The following is a 16,487-nucleotide window of genomic DNA, read 5'->3' as shown; positions in this document are numbered from 1 at the left end:
CTTATCTGTAAGCGGATATAATTGCTTTTTTCACCTTATGATGACTCTTAACACCATCAAACCTCTCACCAAATAGGGGAGCTGGGAGTAAACTGAATCGTATGAAATTGAGACAAATTCAACCCTCTAAAAAAATAATTTAAAAAAATCGAATCAAATTAAAATTATTACTAAAGTCATCAAAACTATGTTCTGTAGATGGTGTTCAAGTTGTACTTTATCGAAGGTGCACATTTCCCCGGTGTCTCCTACTAGAGCTCCCAGCTTTAACCCCGAAAACTTGGCCTACATAGGAATACACAAACTTGCTTCTTGTTTTGTTTTTGAGCACCAGTGGAACCGCATTAAATCAGTTCATGTTGATGAATTTATCCAGAGCAGCTCGTGCGGAGCAGATTGTAAAGTATGAGGAATTTTAACGCTGATAACGATCTTCACACTAACCGTTTTCCGGTGCGTTTGTGAGTACAGCTCTTTTAAAATTGTTTGTTTGTTCATACAGTTGTTTATCTGTTTGCTTCCATACCCTGTTCTCAGTTTGTCGTTCTGTTTGCATTTCTTACTTCAGTTTTTGTCTCGTTGTCTATGAGGCAAACTGAATAGAGGCAACCTTCCATCTGTATATGAGCGTGCAGACAGAAAAGTTGTGTTTTTATAAACAGTAAACATCTTTCAAAAGCCAGGGAGACAGACTGAATGCTCATTAGACCAGAAAGCATTTGAGATAAGCAAGTAGAAGAAGGGCAATGAAAAGAAATAAAAGTAATGACTGACAGGCCAAAAAAGAAATTCCGCGGGGAATTTTGCCATTTTCGCAGCAATTGACAGTTCTAGCGAATTCCCTTGTATAAGTTGTTTTCAGATGGTGACCACAGTTCGGTAACAAATTGCTTAAAAGGAGGTTGAGACATTTCTGGCTTCTTTTGATTAATTTCAAGGCTAATTAAGCTCGATCGCTTTTCTATACACACCTTGACAGCCGAAATTGGCACCCGGCTGTATTGGGTGCCAATGTGACGGTCTTGTCCGCGGGAGGGACGTTCATTGAGGTAACTTTTGCTATTGCTTGTTGGATGATGCTAACAACCACAAGCCACCGGAGGGCGAGTGCCCAAAAGTTTTCCTATCGCCTGCCGGCAGCAAACTGACGCGTACAGTAGCAGCGAGTGCAAGAAGTCACCCTGCCAAATAAGCACCGACCAGAAAATGGGGGGAGGGGGGTGGGGGCAACATTGGATGGCCCGGAGGTGCGTTGATGATAAAGTTCTCCGTCATCTCGACTTCTCTGCTGTGTCCCAGCAAAAGCACTTTCATCGTCTACCGTCACGTTGAGACGTGCCGGCTAGAGAGCAAAGGAGGAAATCGTAAACTTGCCCCCCAAGTGACATCGATTATGGGTTAGGGTAAATTAATTATGCTTACCAGAGCTTGTGTTACGTTTAAATAACGTGTCATTCAGAACCATGCTGTCCGCTTGCTTCCACCAATAGATCAGGATCCCATGAAACGTTCCAAAGCGAAACGGTGAAACCAGAAAATGTCGGAATCCTGATTTATGTACGCCATGTTTACGTCATCGTTATGTTGATGTTGGAGTTGGAGTCTACTTTATTGCTTCGCCATCAAATCATCTACTCTTTGCGGTGCTTTTGCTCACAAATTGATTTTCACTTTCTCTCGGCGAATGTCTCATTTTCGAAGGGTTCGATAATGTTAGCATTATCGAGTTCAGAAAGATTGATAGCTTTAACACAAACTTGGGAATATTCCCTTTCGTCATTTTCCGACAGGAAAAGAACGTGTGGTATTTCTGGTTGAATAAGCCCTGAGCTTTCACGCGTTGGTGCTTCCAGAAAGCCGCTTACTAGCCATTCGATTCACATTCTTTCGCGGTAGTAAATTATTTTGATGCTTGCTGCATGCAGGCGAAAGAAGAGCGGTGGGTTAAGTACATATCAGATTAAGTTCTTCTTCTATGGGTTTTCCCAAGGTAGCGTCAAGAAATAGGCTTAAGAAGCTGTGTGGTACGTAGTAGATGTGCTAGGCAAGAAAATTGGCACAAAGGTAAATATTTCTACCCCAACACAGAACAATGCTATCACGAACAAAACATCTTCTCATTAGGAAGAGCAACTTTTCGGCATTCATTATTTCGTTCACGGAATAACTCACTCGACAACAACGTTTTTCTTGTACTCCAACAACTTTTCACCTGCCGAACATCTTTGTACAAGTTATAACAAATTCGTATGTTCTTAGTAAACGGTTCATAGAAAGGCGAGGATTATATTTCAAGAGGTTTTTTTTCCGACGTTGGTGGAGATCCCTACGCTTTAGGAAAACCTTTCATCCCTGGTCGAGCGCACCCGCTTTCATCGATTTGAATTGTTGATGAATCAGGGTATGCTACAAAAAGCGGCCGAGGGTCTAGTTTACTGTTTCTGCTGTCAGTTGCTGTCTCGAGCCCAACGTTTGGCTCTTTTATGCGCACCTCGACACCTTGTTTTTCTACGATACTGCTTTCGAGGGGATGCAAAATTTTGTAAAAAGGATCCATTTTTATGACACTCCTTTCACCCGACCCAGTTGTCATTTCTGGAGTTGTACTGTTTTAAAACGATGGTCTTTTTGGGGATTTTAACTCGGCAATGAATTATATCAACCGTTGCTAGTTTGCCGACAGCCAGTAGAAAGGGTTTTACTTTCGGTCATCATTTGACTGCCATTTTATGGTAATAAGTGAGCAAAGTTTCATCCAAGAAAGTGACCTAGCAGAGGGAAATAAAATTTCTGACAAAAGTTAAGATGTGTAAGAACGAGAAAAAAACTCTCCGATATTCGGTTTCGGAAGGAAAGGGCAACGGTCATACGAGTCTTTAAAGGGGCAAATGTGTTGGATATAAGTTCAGTTTTACTTTAATTGAACGTAGCATTAAGGCCCGTCTCTATTCTTTTCTTTTATTATTTTAAACATCACCGAGACCTTACATATCTAGAAAAAAAAGAACAAATAGGGACAATTTTGCTATGTTTGCGATACAAAAAAGGGTAGAAGGAAAAACAACTCCTACAAGTTGCCACATGCCACTTTTTTATCCTGAAATATGTGCTGTCGTTGGTGTGACATAAACATTTCATTTCAAAAGCACCAACCGGGCATACATTTTATGCCCGTCGCAGAAACGCGTAATGGATGCTGAAAACTTTGGAAATTGATACAAAAAAAAAAAGAAAAAAACGAGAGAAGCACCGTGACATTTTCCTCGTAGAAAAAGAAGCGAAGGAAATGTGTGATAAATGGATTTTATGTGACGCAACGTGACGTAAAGTCGTTTTCCCATTTTAATTGCACACATTTGTTTTAATTTCATTTAATGTCATGCTCAGTTTTGCTGCTTTGGGAAAAATGATTTATTAAATATTGCCTTGAGGAGAAATGGTGACACTTTGTGGAGGGATGGGAGATAAAATCGAGCGTATAATAAATCCAACCGTTTGTAGTCATTTTTCTTCATACATCTCAGTTGAAAAATTAGGTTTTTTCTTTTTGTCAAATGGATAGAATTATTTCGATTTCTATCACTTTATTTTCAACCATTCCATACTTGTTCATTGCAAGAAAGTCATTAATCACCTTTATCCATTTCAAATTGAATGATGCGTTTTGAATGCTAAAACATTTAGTTAGGGCGTTAACACGGTAAGCACGCGCAATTTGTTCGCCTGCACTTGAATCAGATAGAAATGGTGAAGTGGGTGTATACACCATGATAATGAAATGTTGCTTTTATCCTTCAAGCAACCCCACCTCAACATACTTCAGCGGCTTCGTTGTTTAACGGTCGATTCGGTCGCTGCAGCCCTAAGCCGCGAACAAGTTCTTGACCCGTTCCGGCAAACATTGGAACACCGGTTGCGCTTGGTGCAAGGTTGCGGTGCACTGCCCAGCCGACATACCGGTTGTGATCACGATTTGATGATGCTGACCCTGCCTGCTGACGCAGATCGGTAGCCCTTGGAATGTGGTCGGTTCTTGCGGAACTGAACGGCGTTTGACAACCGATAGACCACAAACCGTATACCATTGGTGGCGGTGAATGGGTGGAGTAATTCTTTGCCGCCCCAAGGACCGGTTCGGGATGGAGTTATCTGCACTAGTCAGCGCGTGATACGCTTGCGACAAGAATAAATTAGCCGGGAGGAATGCAAGTGACGCGTGGTCAATTTATGCATTTGTCTACGAAAATTACTGCAGCTTATCTCTTAATGATTTTTAACACTTTTGCTTTAATGGTTTAATTAGCATGAGCAGGTTCTCCCACCTTTTTAAATCGACAGCAATAAACGCTTATTTTCTAACATACTTGAACTTACTTGTTTACTTCTTATTTAATTGTATACTTGATCTAAGTTTTGAAATGTAGAAAAATAAAATCCAATTTTTATAATGAAATAAAGAACTCTACGTCACAATTACTAAACATTCCTAAGAAAACAAAAATCATTAGGAAAGATTTCTCAATAATGTAATGTTTTATTTAATGCAATTTTCATTATTTCTCCCCCGAATGTGATGGTTTGTCTCAAAAGAACAAAAAAATCAGTGCCTACCACAACTGAATACCTTCCGCGGAATGTTCCATGCCTCCCAATGTATGTTGCCGTACCAAAGAAAATGGCACAACGTTTCATTACTGGTGGCGAAGAAAGTTGCGTGTTTAGATTCACTTCGTTACGGTGAATTTAAAATTTATTGCTTTGAAGACACAATCTTTCAGCAGCTAATTGAATTAACAAGCCATTGTTGATGGGAACTTTTCCGTGGCAGTTAATCGTGTTTGGCTGCATTACATTCGCTTGCACTGATACCGTTAAAATTTACCAGACCATGCTAACACCATGGAAAGCATCCTTTCTGGCGGTTGAACGTGACTGAAGCAAAGCCTTGTTTTAACTCCTGCCCTATCGATGGATGAACGGCAAAGCGAAAGACAAACCTACAAAGCCAATCAGTCAACCCCAAAGCCGATGGTAGCTGGTAAAGCCACAGTCAACGTGAAGCATTCGAGATGAAAACCCCTGTCAGCACGTGGCAAAGTTGCGGTGCAAGAAAGGAAAATAAATGCTAAAACGATCTGTTAAAAGCTTCGCCGGCAGGTGTCCTGAAATCCTTTTTTGTTTGCAGTTGCTCCCTTGAATGATGGTTAATTTAATACAATGGTGGATGGAATTACGCTGGATTCGCAGTGGTAGGATCCGGATAGAACAAGGACTGTGAAGGCAAGGATGCGAATCGAACGGCAATTAATATGCAACGAGCGTGGTATGCACGTTCCGCTGCGCACTTTTCCTCTTTCGTTTCGGGTATTCGTCACGAGCTCGCGGGAAAAAATGAATGCTACAAATCACAGACACGTTCAGGTACCAGGTGGCCATACTAGCGATAGTTGGAAGAACATAAGCGAAGCATGAAAATAAAAAAAATAAAAATCCACCACCATAACGTTGTCGTTTGCGGACGGTGAAACTTTGTAGAAGTTGCACGATATCTCCCTTTGGCATGCCGTTTGTTCCTCCACTGGGTGGCTATAGTAGTGTGTAAACCGTACGTCCGATGCATCGACCGTGCGCTGGAATGTAAACGAAAGCACGAGGTGCAATACCGGAAATGCAACAGATGCTTCTGTATATTCGTCTGCGCTGATTGGATGATTGGTTCACACGAAACGCCCTTGAGAAGCATCGGGAAACTACAGCGCCTTTTTTGTGCCTGGACCCTTTACTTTTTCTCTTTTCGATCACTGTTGATGGACAAATTTTCCGCTTAAAAAAATGTTGAACTGCAGAGCTTGAGTGTAGAAGAGTTTTTCTATCGAGCAGAGTTTTTTTTTTTTAATAATTTTAGAGACTTTGACCTATTCGGTCATTCGTCTCTCTATTGAGCAGAGTTGTCAGTATGTTGTATTTAAATGCTATAAAAGCAACGTTGTTGAATTGGCGATCAATATACTGAATTCACACCGCACATAACACAAGAATTAGAGTGTTTAACCAATTACTTGCTGGTGCCAAGCTGAGCTTGTTAAAATATAGTTAAAAATATGGGAGTTTTCTATAATTGTCCCAAAATTAGGTTTGTTACTTTGAATTTCCGGTGGTTTTCTTTTTGACAAACTAGTAGAATGTTAAAAATTTGAGTGTAGTCGTTACAATACTACACATGCCAAACGGATCAATTATTTTATTAAAGTTTAGGAACACACTGAATCATATAAGTGAAAAACATAAACATAATGCTGAGCCTAGAAAATTTAACATAAAATATACGATTGTCTTGGTTATGTTTCTTAACGTTTAATCGCTGTGAAAGTCAACTCTTTTAAAAATATTTCATTGCATTCGTCTTCTCCTTTCTCAACATAAAACAACGGACGCACGAAGAATATTTATAGACTACTTATCAAAATTTACAATTACCAAGCGATGTCGTAAATCTCGTCCACGCTGAGGCGGATTATGACTGATTTGATTTTCACGATTGGCAAGCCACTTGCTGCCAGATGTTACACAACCCGGTACGGTCACCCGTACAGGGGAACCGAAAATTTTTATAGCCCCTCCACCATTTACCAAAGATTATTTGCACTTCCGATGCGGTCCACACTGCTCCGCGGAAAAGGTCCCGGCCCGTCCGATTCCCGTTCTTTTGCTCCTAGAGAAAATGTGTCCATAAATAGCTCGACCTCTATTACCGTTCCGGTGTGGAGCGAGGAGTCGGGAATCTTTTATTTTCCTCCGCAGGGCTCATTAACTTCCGGCGCTCTGCCCTTCCGGTACACCGACCGGTGGTATGAGTGGTTCCAGCAATAAACGCAAACGGCATCTCATGGCGCCAGGTTGGAGAGGAGGCGAAAGGAATGGAAGGATGGTGATATGCCCCCTGCCGCACAAAGTGCACGGTATCTTTTGGCAGCTTTATGGGCGTCATCGAGACCCGATTGATTGGATTGGGCTATCGGGGAAATTGGGTTTTCGCTGGTATCACCACTGAACGGACCGCGTTTTTCCGACTGACGCAAACACTGCTGACAGCCTCATCGAATTCCGTTCAGCTCCCGCTGGACGATGGGAAGTGGTGATCGCCGCTAGGGCAGGCAAAGATATAGGATTTGCTGCTCAAATGGGAAATCACAGAAGGGAAATGAATAACATTAGGTTGCTCACTGGCTTTCAGACATTCGCATGCGATTGTTCTACATTTTGGATAAAAGGCATGTGCAAATTAATCGGATGTACTCCGATGACATAAAGGCGGCAAGAAATTACGTCAGAAAACTACACAAAAACTGGTGGGAAAATCGCGCATGAAACCATTTTATTTTATTACCAGCGAAAAACAATGAAATTTTGGCTGTACAAAAAGTAATTAAATACATAGGATAGTATTATGAATGGATGGTAGCCTAGCCTAATGAATGGATGGTAAAAATGTTGTAGTAAAGACGGTGAGTTAGACAGCAACACTAATTATCTTAAAGCGATTCAATCATAATTCCATTAACTCTTAACGCTCCTAAGTACTCCCGTTCCGAGCAAGTGGCGATGGACTTTTCAAACATTTTTTAATTGCTTGCTCCACCATGGCCTGACCTTCCTAGAAAGCCGCCACCGCTAAGTAGCTGCAGGCCCTAATAAGCCCTCCGAGAATCGCCACCACACTTTACAGCGGCGTCCAGCCGGCGTAAGGATCGGGCTGGCCCTTGTGGCGACTACATGCAAATAGGACAAAAAATAATCCGACCGTTAAACAAACCTTCAATCCACTCATCTCGGTGGGTCGCGGGCCACAAGCTCGCCAACTGTGGACTACGCTGTCAGGCGAAGCTCGGCCAGCGCTATTTATCACACTGCGGTTGGATTAAATCATCAGACAAGGAAAGCAAGCCGGCACTGCTGTAATGCTCCGTATCACTGGCACGGTTCCATATTCACAGTGGACCATGTGCAGTGTTGGGTTCAGCGGATGTTTTGTGTGTTCATGCAGCATCAGCAAAGAAATTCATTTTCCAACGCATTCAAAATTCTTTAGAAGAATTTAGAATCAACAGGAAGCGATAGAAAATTACAAAATATAAAGTTTTTTCAAAGCTTCATTGTTAAATATTAAGGGTTTGTATTGGAACCGTTTATTTGCTCTTACGGAAGATGGAAGAAAAATGTTTCTATATCTATTTGTCGTTTCTTGTATTTGATTAATGTTTCTATTTCACCCAACTGTGCTCGTTTTTCGTTTTGCATTAGGCTATTCCTACTGTGAAAATAGACAAAAGATGCTTGTGAACAAATTCGATTTACATGAAAATGGAAAATGACTCTTAATTATAAGGTTATTCTGCAATTCAATACAAAAAGTATGCAAATATCATGAAAAAAGGTTGAATTTGTACAAATCGAGACAAGTTTCTGTACAACACTTTGTAAATTGATTCACTATAAGCATTTTCGAAATGAAATCTCTTAAATCTGAGCAATAAGTATATGCAGTAGATACATTTTAAGCAGGGAAAGCCTGAAGTAAATTTATTCCACTTGCATCCGCCACGACGTCCTACTGTGCGTTAATGCGGCGCTAGTGGTGATAGCAGGAAAAACAACCCCGGCGGAAACTAGCCGCACCCAGACCCGCCACCTTTCCGGAATCCCTTGTCAAATAGCCCCCGGGGAAGGTGGGGGTGGTTGTTGGTGGACATCAAAGGGGGAGAGGGGGGTAAGATAATAGACAACCACGCAGCTTCACACGTTGCCAAAGTAAACTTTACCGAGCGGACGCCAATGGCTGACACCTAAGCTTCGGCAGAGGCCGTGACGCGTTTCGCCCGGGCGGTGGACGGATTTGCTGAAGGGAAAACGAAGTGTATCTCCACCGAACGGGTGGATGATAAAAATGGGAGCATCCAAGAGCTAACGAGATGGTTCACTACTGCAATAGTATCTCGTTCCCGTCTTTTTTTTCCCTAGTCTTCGCGTTGGAGCTGGTTGGACAGCCTTTGTCTTATCTTGATGACGACCAAGCGCTTACGATGGAAGGGAGATGAATATTGAAGATTTTCTTATGATGGCGAGGCAACTCACCGTCATCCTTCACCGTCGATGGCGTCTGCAAGCTTCATTGGCATGAGACGTCTGCCTGCAGCTCGTGCAATGTGCTAAATGAGCGTAATGTAGCCGTTGATGTCGTGGTTTTATTTGATTCATTTCTTTCGTGACCTCTCTATGATCTCTTTCTCTCTCTATCTCTCTATCTCTCTCTGCCGCTCTATCAGGCCATTCGTAATGCAGCCCATCGTCCTTAGGATAGCCATCTTACCGAAGCAGGAAAATAGTGTGCAAATGTGTTTGCCTATCTTTCAGACGCAAATCTTCTTTTCCATCGCGTGGAGCTTCCTTCGAAGCTACTTACTTTGGGGCGTTCGAGTGTGAGAAAATAAAGCCACTTAGAAAAAAAAGGGGCGAAGTGAAGCAAGGGGTACATAAGGTGGAAGGTGTGAAAAAGTGCAGCAGTTTTTGGTGCAATGCCATATGCGACACAGTGTGACGAAATGCAATTGACACTTTATTAGGTGTCGACGGTGTGAGATAGCAAAAATGGTACGTGGCAGTCATTCGCGCAAGAGCACCTGCGTTCGGGTGGACTTTGAAGGTGTTGGGAGAAGTGTAGAAAAATAGAAAGAAATAAATGAAAAAATACGTGCCCAAACACTTCACGTAGATAAAAATATACCGTTGTGTGGGGGGATTCTATAAACTTTTGGGTGTGTTATTGCCCTCCAGTGCAGATGAAGAACTGAGGCGGAGTGTTAAATTACGTTCGCTAATTGAGGCGTGCAGCGATTCCCCCCAACTCCCCGCAGGTTGTGTTCGATGGTCCAGTTTTGTTTTCTTTATCCTGCTATTTGATATCACTGGATGCAGCCTAATTGCGTCCCCCGGGGAGAAGCTCCTGATGCGCGTTGATTGTTGCTTGCGAAGCGCCCTCACCAACGATGTCGACACTGATGAGGGCCGTGGTTCATCGTGCGTGACGCGCGTTAAGGTATCGTAAATTAGTGCTCCACGGAAAAGAAAAAAAAGAAAAGACCCCTCCGGAAAAGCAGATCGAGTGAGGAATCCCGCGGCCATGCGAAAGCGTCCACCGGGGCGGCGTTCTCGGTAAAGGCCGGGTGGAACCTAAGGTGCGGACCATCGGTCGACTCGTTGCCGCCATGGAGGGGCTGGAAAATGCGAGTTCCCTGGTGTGGCCCTCGGTGGCCACTGCCTCGTCCGTCCCTTCGATCGGGCTGCTCCCGGAGGGTCCGTACGAGACCGTTCCGACCGGGTCGACGATGTCGCTGGAGGTGCTGCTCGGCGTGACGGTGGGGCTGGTGGGCGCGGGCAATGGAAGCGGCGCACCGGAGAACGACTCGCTCACCGATCTCTTCCCCCCGCCCAACCCGTGCGATCCCTTCAATGTCAACTTCAACTGTTCCATCGCCGCGTTCCTGGAGTACGCGCGCGGACCGCAGCAGATGCCGCTTTTCACCGCGCTGTTGGTAAGTGTAGCGAGTTTCCTTTGAAATTTCCTCCACCCTCCTCATTAATAGCCAATTCCGATTAGTATCGCCTTAATTACGGTAAAAATACACGCGACCCAAGACGTCTGCCAGACGCCCGGGGAAAGGGACACAGTGGACGAGAAAAGAAAATACCAAAGTCCCTGCCATCTAGCCAGATCAGCTTACAATTTATCTCTCTGTATCACTTGCGGAACCAAAGCACGGCACGAGGCAAATACCAACCCAATTTTAGCCTGCGTGCGTCCGCGAGCAACTTCCGACCGGAACCACTTTTGCTGTTCCCTTCCGAGTTCGCCGCCTGCTTGGGTCTCTCGTGACAAAACGCTATGGAAATAATCTGATTACGAAAGAAATCTTCCTCCAACGGCGAAGTTTCGAGTGGAGAACGGAACGCCCCCAGCAGGCGTCCGTTTTCCTTTTGGGGTGGTAAAACCAAATTAAACAGGAAAAAGAATGGAGCAAAAAACCCAACAAAAAAAAACACGCGACATGGTATCGCTAAGACCGGAGCCTTGGTTGACAAAGTTTTTAATAGCTTTCCAAATGAGTTCGAATTAGTTTTGAACCAGTTTGGGATGAGCCGCATGTGGAACTGAGAGAAAAAAAAAAGGAAATTTAACCGGACAAACACAATCTCGAGAAGTGAAGTCTAGAAAAATTTACGCATGAAACTCTTCAGGTGTGCTTGTTGATGGCTGTTTTATAGAGAGTGGTTTCGCTTTCGACTTTTCTAGCGGCGGGTTGAAAGGAAAATGGATACTTCGTATGTACGTTTTCCCCACTTTCACTCGACCCAACAGGATTTTTATCGCGTAGAAAGGAAAACACCATCACCGACGGCGGGCCGGGCGGTGGCTTTTAGCATACGCCAACATACTTCCACCACCTGCTTGGATGATTGCCCTGCCGGGAGCACTAGAGGACACGACCTTTCACTGCGCATTGTTCACAAAAACGCATCGAACGGAACGTTCCAGTCGAATGGCGGTAATTTTAAATGACTTCCGAACACGATGCTCACTGGGAAGCTGTTTGTTTTCCAGCACATGTGCGAGAATCGCGCGTAGGGGGAGCTTTGGCCGGTGAACGCAAACAGCCAGCCACAGTCGAAGGTAATAAAATGATCGTTTGTGGTTTGCGAATTGCGAAAGTTTGATACAGGCCCGAAAGGGAAGGGATGGGTAGCTGGATGTGCGGCTGGACGGTAATGGTTTGGTTCGTATTTGCACTTAAGCGGATTTCGTCCGTTTGCCTCCCTTGGTTTCGGGCTTAATGTAGAAGTTATGAAAAGCTGGCTTGGCGGTGTTTTCCATCGCGAAGCGCAATGGTACAATGGTTTTCAGGTGAGTTTTTTGTTCCAGTTTTTTTGCATTATTAGAAGCTTATGCTGTTTGGATCTAACATTTGTTGAGAGGAGTATTTCAAATCTGAATAAAGTAATGAAATTTCACGTCGATGAGTGGGTGAAGAAATTACAATTTAAAAACGAGAAATAGATCTTATTTCATAATTTTTATGTCGCTTGAAGCTTATTGAAGAATGACAGATTGGCAAAGTACTGGAAATACCTAGTTAATTTAATGATCTGTTTTGATCTTCATTCATCACCTTATTTTGTTTTATGCAAAGAATTAAAATTACCTAAAAGCTGTACAGAAACTATTGAAGAACGAAACACATGTAGAATGAACGAAACACATGTGAACAATTGTAGAACGAAAAAAGAGTTGCAAATGGATTATTGGAATGGAAATTGATAAGAATTATGAAGGATATATGTTAAATCATTGAAAACTATTTCGCTTGTGAATTTTGCTTTATTTTCATTCAATTTAGTTCATCTAATATAGAATATATCGAAACTTGTGGATATCAGTTTCCGTTGGCGATTTAATGATTCGATTGTGATTGTGGTCGATTCTGCGGTGCAATCAAAATGGACGAGAAAATAGTCGCTGCAATGTTTTCCTTCCACCCTAGCGAAGGTGGAAAAACTTTTCCAACCCAACACCGGACTCAGCACAATTGCTGCATAATTGGCTTTGATTCCATTTTGTGCGAGTGTCCTGCGAACCGCACGGCGAAATCGTTGGGACATCTCCCTTCGAGGGGAAACTGTGTGCGCTGAAAACGGGAGAGTGTGGTTTCACAGTGAATGTTCTCGGAATTAACAAGCTCACGCAAAGGTGTGGTCAATGTGCGGTAAATACCGGAGTAAGGTATACATTCCCGGTAAAGCGTAAGGACCGGTTGAGAGTGCCAGTGCAATGCATCAATACACATAAATTATGAAACGGAAACAATTAAAGCTAACCGAAGCTGCGCATATGTTGGTCGCTAGTTAGTGTGAAGTTATTGATGCGAAACAGATCAACTAATGATGATCGACTGTAGTGGTGCAGGTGTTATGGAAACTGGAGCCTCAGTGGTATATTATCGCAGTGTATGGTCCTTACAACAATCGGGTAACGTTTGCTTGAAGCTCCCGGGTGGGATAGGTATGCCGACGCTTTGGTTTCCGTCTCTCTTGAAAATAGTGGCCATAACCCAACAATGTGCCGGTCAGATTTATTAGGGAGTTGTTGGTCCGTTATCGGATGAAGCTAGAACTTGTTGTTGACGATAGATAGTGTTATCGTACGACCTCCTACACAGCATCCAGTGGAGAAGAGTTGCCACTGATCTAACGCAATAATAAACGCTCTAGGTAGTAACATTGGTATACTAACTGACGATGTGAAACCAAACTTTTATAAAACTACTTAACAGCTTTAAGAAATAAATAAAAAACATTTTAAAAACGTTTTTGAAACCCCTCATTAAAATCGTAGTTTGTATACTGCATGTAAATTTTAATTTAAATGACGAAAATTTATTTCAAAATTCATCCTACGATATCTAAAAGTTAAAGGGGTGAGTAAGAGAAAACAATCATAGTTTTCAAACATCAATCATCGTGCGAGCATGAGCTTCCAAAATCTGGCACTTTTCCGTATATCATTGCATATCGCTCTTTTACTGCTGTTGGCCATGATTGCACGCTAGACTCACGGTCAACACTCTGTAACAAACCGATCCGGTTCGCATGTGTGTAAAAGTTTCTCCCATGCATCATAAGGGCGATCAGATTTCCGGGTTTTTCCTGCCGTAACTTTTTAATTGGTAAAGTTACGGCTTCTCGAATTCCTTTGGTCGTGAAGCGGAGCAGCTTGTGGTTTTCCTCCGAGACAACTTGCTCAGGTGTGGAAAAACAATTCATGGAACTCGTAACAACACTGCCTGTCAACTCAAACGTTTGTCACCATATGATCCTGATAAATAACTGTGGTGTTTGGGGTCGGCTTCATATTGTCGGGTTTCGAATTCTTTCAAAACCTATGTTGTGAATTTTGAATTGCAATTGTGTTTTATTATACTATTTTTAAGAAAACAATAAAACAACGGCAACCATTTTTCTACTTCAATATTCGTTTATTTTATTTAACCGGATAGCTTAAAGAAAATTATCTTTTGCAAAAGCCAGAAGTTCTTTTATAAATATCTTGCTTAAAGAAAACCGAGTAAAATTGACTTCAAACTTGAAGACCAGCTGTTTAGTTGAACTTCACAAAATTGATATAATTTATTTAACTCCTTTTATATTTGCCCTAGGAAATTATGCCATACTTTAATTTTATGATCTGTTTTAATGACGCAAACTTTCGACGAAAACCCTTTTGCTCCACGAAAAGCTCCACCATCGGGACGTCGGGCTATCGCTTGAAGTTTTATATTGCCCGGCGTTGCGAAAGCGCCCGACTGTAAGACATGCCACGGGTAAAAGTTTTGCACCAATTGGCACCAATCGTCGTAGCTGTGATTAATTCTCGATTCAATTACCACTCCGTGCGCATTTTTCCCTGGCCGTACCGGAGCGTTTCTTTGAAGACTGGCAGAAACTAATTTTCCCCCAGACGCCACAACCTGGTGGAGTGGCACTCGGAAGGAGTTTTGGTACTTCACGGTGTGCGTGATGGGCTGCGAGGAAGAAACGGCGAGCGCTTTTTCATCCGTTTGGGCGAGTTAGTGTTTTAGTTTCCTTTGCCCGGCACAAATGGCGTCGCGGGAATTGAGCAAAGTGTAATAAACAGGAAGTTTTGTCAACCCGTTCGCAGGTTTACTTTGCCGAGTTGGCAATAGTTTAACGGTTTCAATTTGTCTTTTGATTTCTTTAATAACTTCCTTCGTCTGCTAATTTCGTGGAAATTTTGATAGGATTCAACTTTGACTGTAAATTCGTCTTGAAAAACAAAACCATACTTTTAAAACATATTTCCAAAGGATTGGCCGTACTGACTCTGTTCTCTTTCTCTCCCTCTTTCTCACCAGGTGACGATCCTGTTCGTGGGCATCCTGGTAACCGGGGTGATAGGAAACTTGATCGTTTGCCTCGTAATCGTGCGTCATCCATCGATGCGTACCGCCACCAACTATTACCTGTTCAGCTTGGCCGTTTCGGATCTCATATTTCTCCTGCTAGGTAAGGCAAGACTGCTGGATCCGATCGACGCCATTTGCGATTACATGATTACTTCGTCGGAAGCATAAGAGCGAACCAATCAATTAACATAGAATCACCAATATTGCGCGGGACGGTGTTTTTCCGAGTAATTGAAATTTTTTTATAATTCAAACAAAGAAGGGATCCAAAGGCGATCCCTTTTCAATAAAGTCACCCACGCGAATGAACCTCCGTCCGATTTCATGCTCACTTTGCTTATTCAAGCGGCTAACAAATTGGATTTTTACGAGATTGGGATCGAAACGGGTTGCGCTTTCAGACGTATGAATAACTGAATTAATTTTTGCCTACACTGCATAATAAAAACGCTACGATACTGAGGGTTCGATAGCTAAGGACTAAGTACTTTATTCAACGTCCGATTGTTGATCTATTGCGGCGTGATTGACAGGGTTCATTATATTATTCATGAAGCACCGAAATAATCGAAAAATAATTAGAAATGAAATAAAGCGCAACGCACGGAATCATCGAACCAGTTGAATTCGAATGATTTTTCTGTTTTATCAATACGTCTATCAACTATACGACATTGGAAGAAAATTTATCGATACTTTATCGAAAATTGGCTTGACGTGGAACTGAGTGTTCGTGATAAAAAGTCCTTTGACGTTTCTTTATAATGGTGAATTAAAATAGAACACACATTGAGGTGTGCTTGAATTTTAAAAGCAGTATAAACTGGTTGTTAATCTTGCTTGTGCACATTTTCACATTGTACATAACTCGCGATCATCAGGGAATAAAAACTAACAGACCCTCGTCAACGTGAGTTATGCTTCACCAGCCGTGATCTCTGCCCGAACCATAACATTCCCTCACCGGTTGGCATGGTTTACTTTTCCGGGTCTTTCGTATGACCCTATACAGCTACACCGGAACGGCAGCTTTAAAACAGCAACAGACATCAACAAGGACAAATTGAAGGCCGACGCTAGTAACACCGTCGGGAAAGTTACAACCATCCGGATTTGGCGAAAAACATGTGCCCAAAATCCTTGGGGTGCCGGAAAAAAACCATTCCTTTCTGGTCCGGTTTCAACGAAAGCATAAAACCGTGCCACTAAGCCATAAAGGCGAGCAAAAGCCGGACAGACCGGGATCGAGTGCAAATATTTTTATTTTTCCGGGCTTTCACCGTTGGCCCTTGATGTCCTTGAATATGACGAGCGGTTTGTTGTAGGGGGCCGATAATAAAGAGCGTTTTTTCTCGCAAATATGTCAACAGATTGGTGGAAGAGATTGTACTGTTATTCAATACATGTTTGCGACTTCCATCTTCGCCTATTGGACACAAGAATAATTTTCGAAAC

The 16,487-nt window shown here is 42.7% G+C and overlaps 1 protein-coding gene across 1 annotated transcript in view; it reads left to right on the top strand.

Moving 5' to 3' along the window:
* Positions 1–9,538: 9,538 nt before the first annotated feature.
* Positions 9,539–16,487, top strand: part of LOC131272087 (neuropeptides capa receptor) — a 29,020-nt gene continuing 22,071 nt past the window's right edge. The window contains exons 1-2 of the mRNA XM_058273709.1: positions 9,539–10,589; positions 14,982–15,132. Of these exons, the coding sequence (XP_058129692.1) occupies positions 10,263–10,589; positions 14,982–15,132 (478 nt within the window). The 5' untranslated portion in view covers positions 9,539–10,262. The remainder of the gene's footprint in view (positions 10,590–14,981; positions 15,133–16,487) is intronic.

The sequence above is a fragment of the Anopheles coustani genome, chromosome 3 (genome assembly GCF_943734705.1).
Source record: "Anopheles coustani chromosome 3, idAnoCousDA_361_x.2, whole genome shotgun sequence".
Lineage (NCBI taxonomy): Eukaryota > Metazoa > Arthropoda > Insecta > Diptera > Culicidae > Anopheles > Anopheles coustani.
Note: the sequence above shows the minus strand (reverse complement) of the source record. Positions and strands in the feature narration are given on the sequence as shown.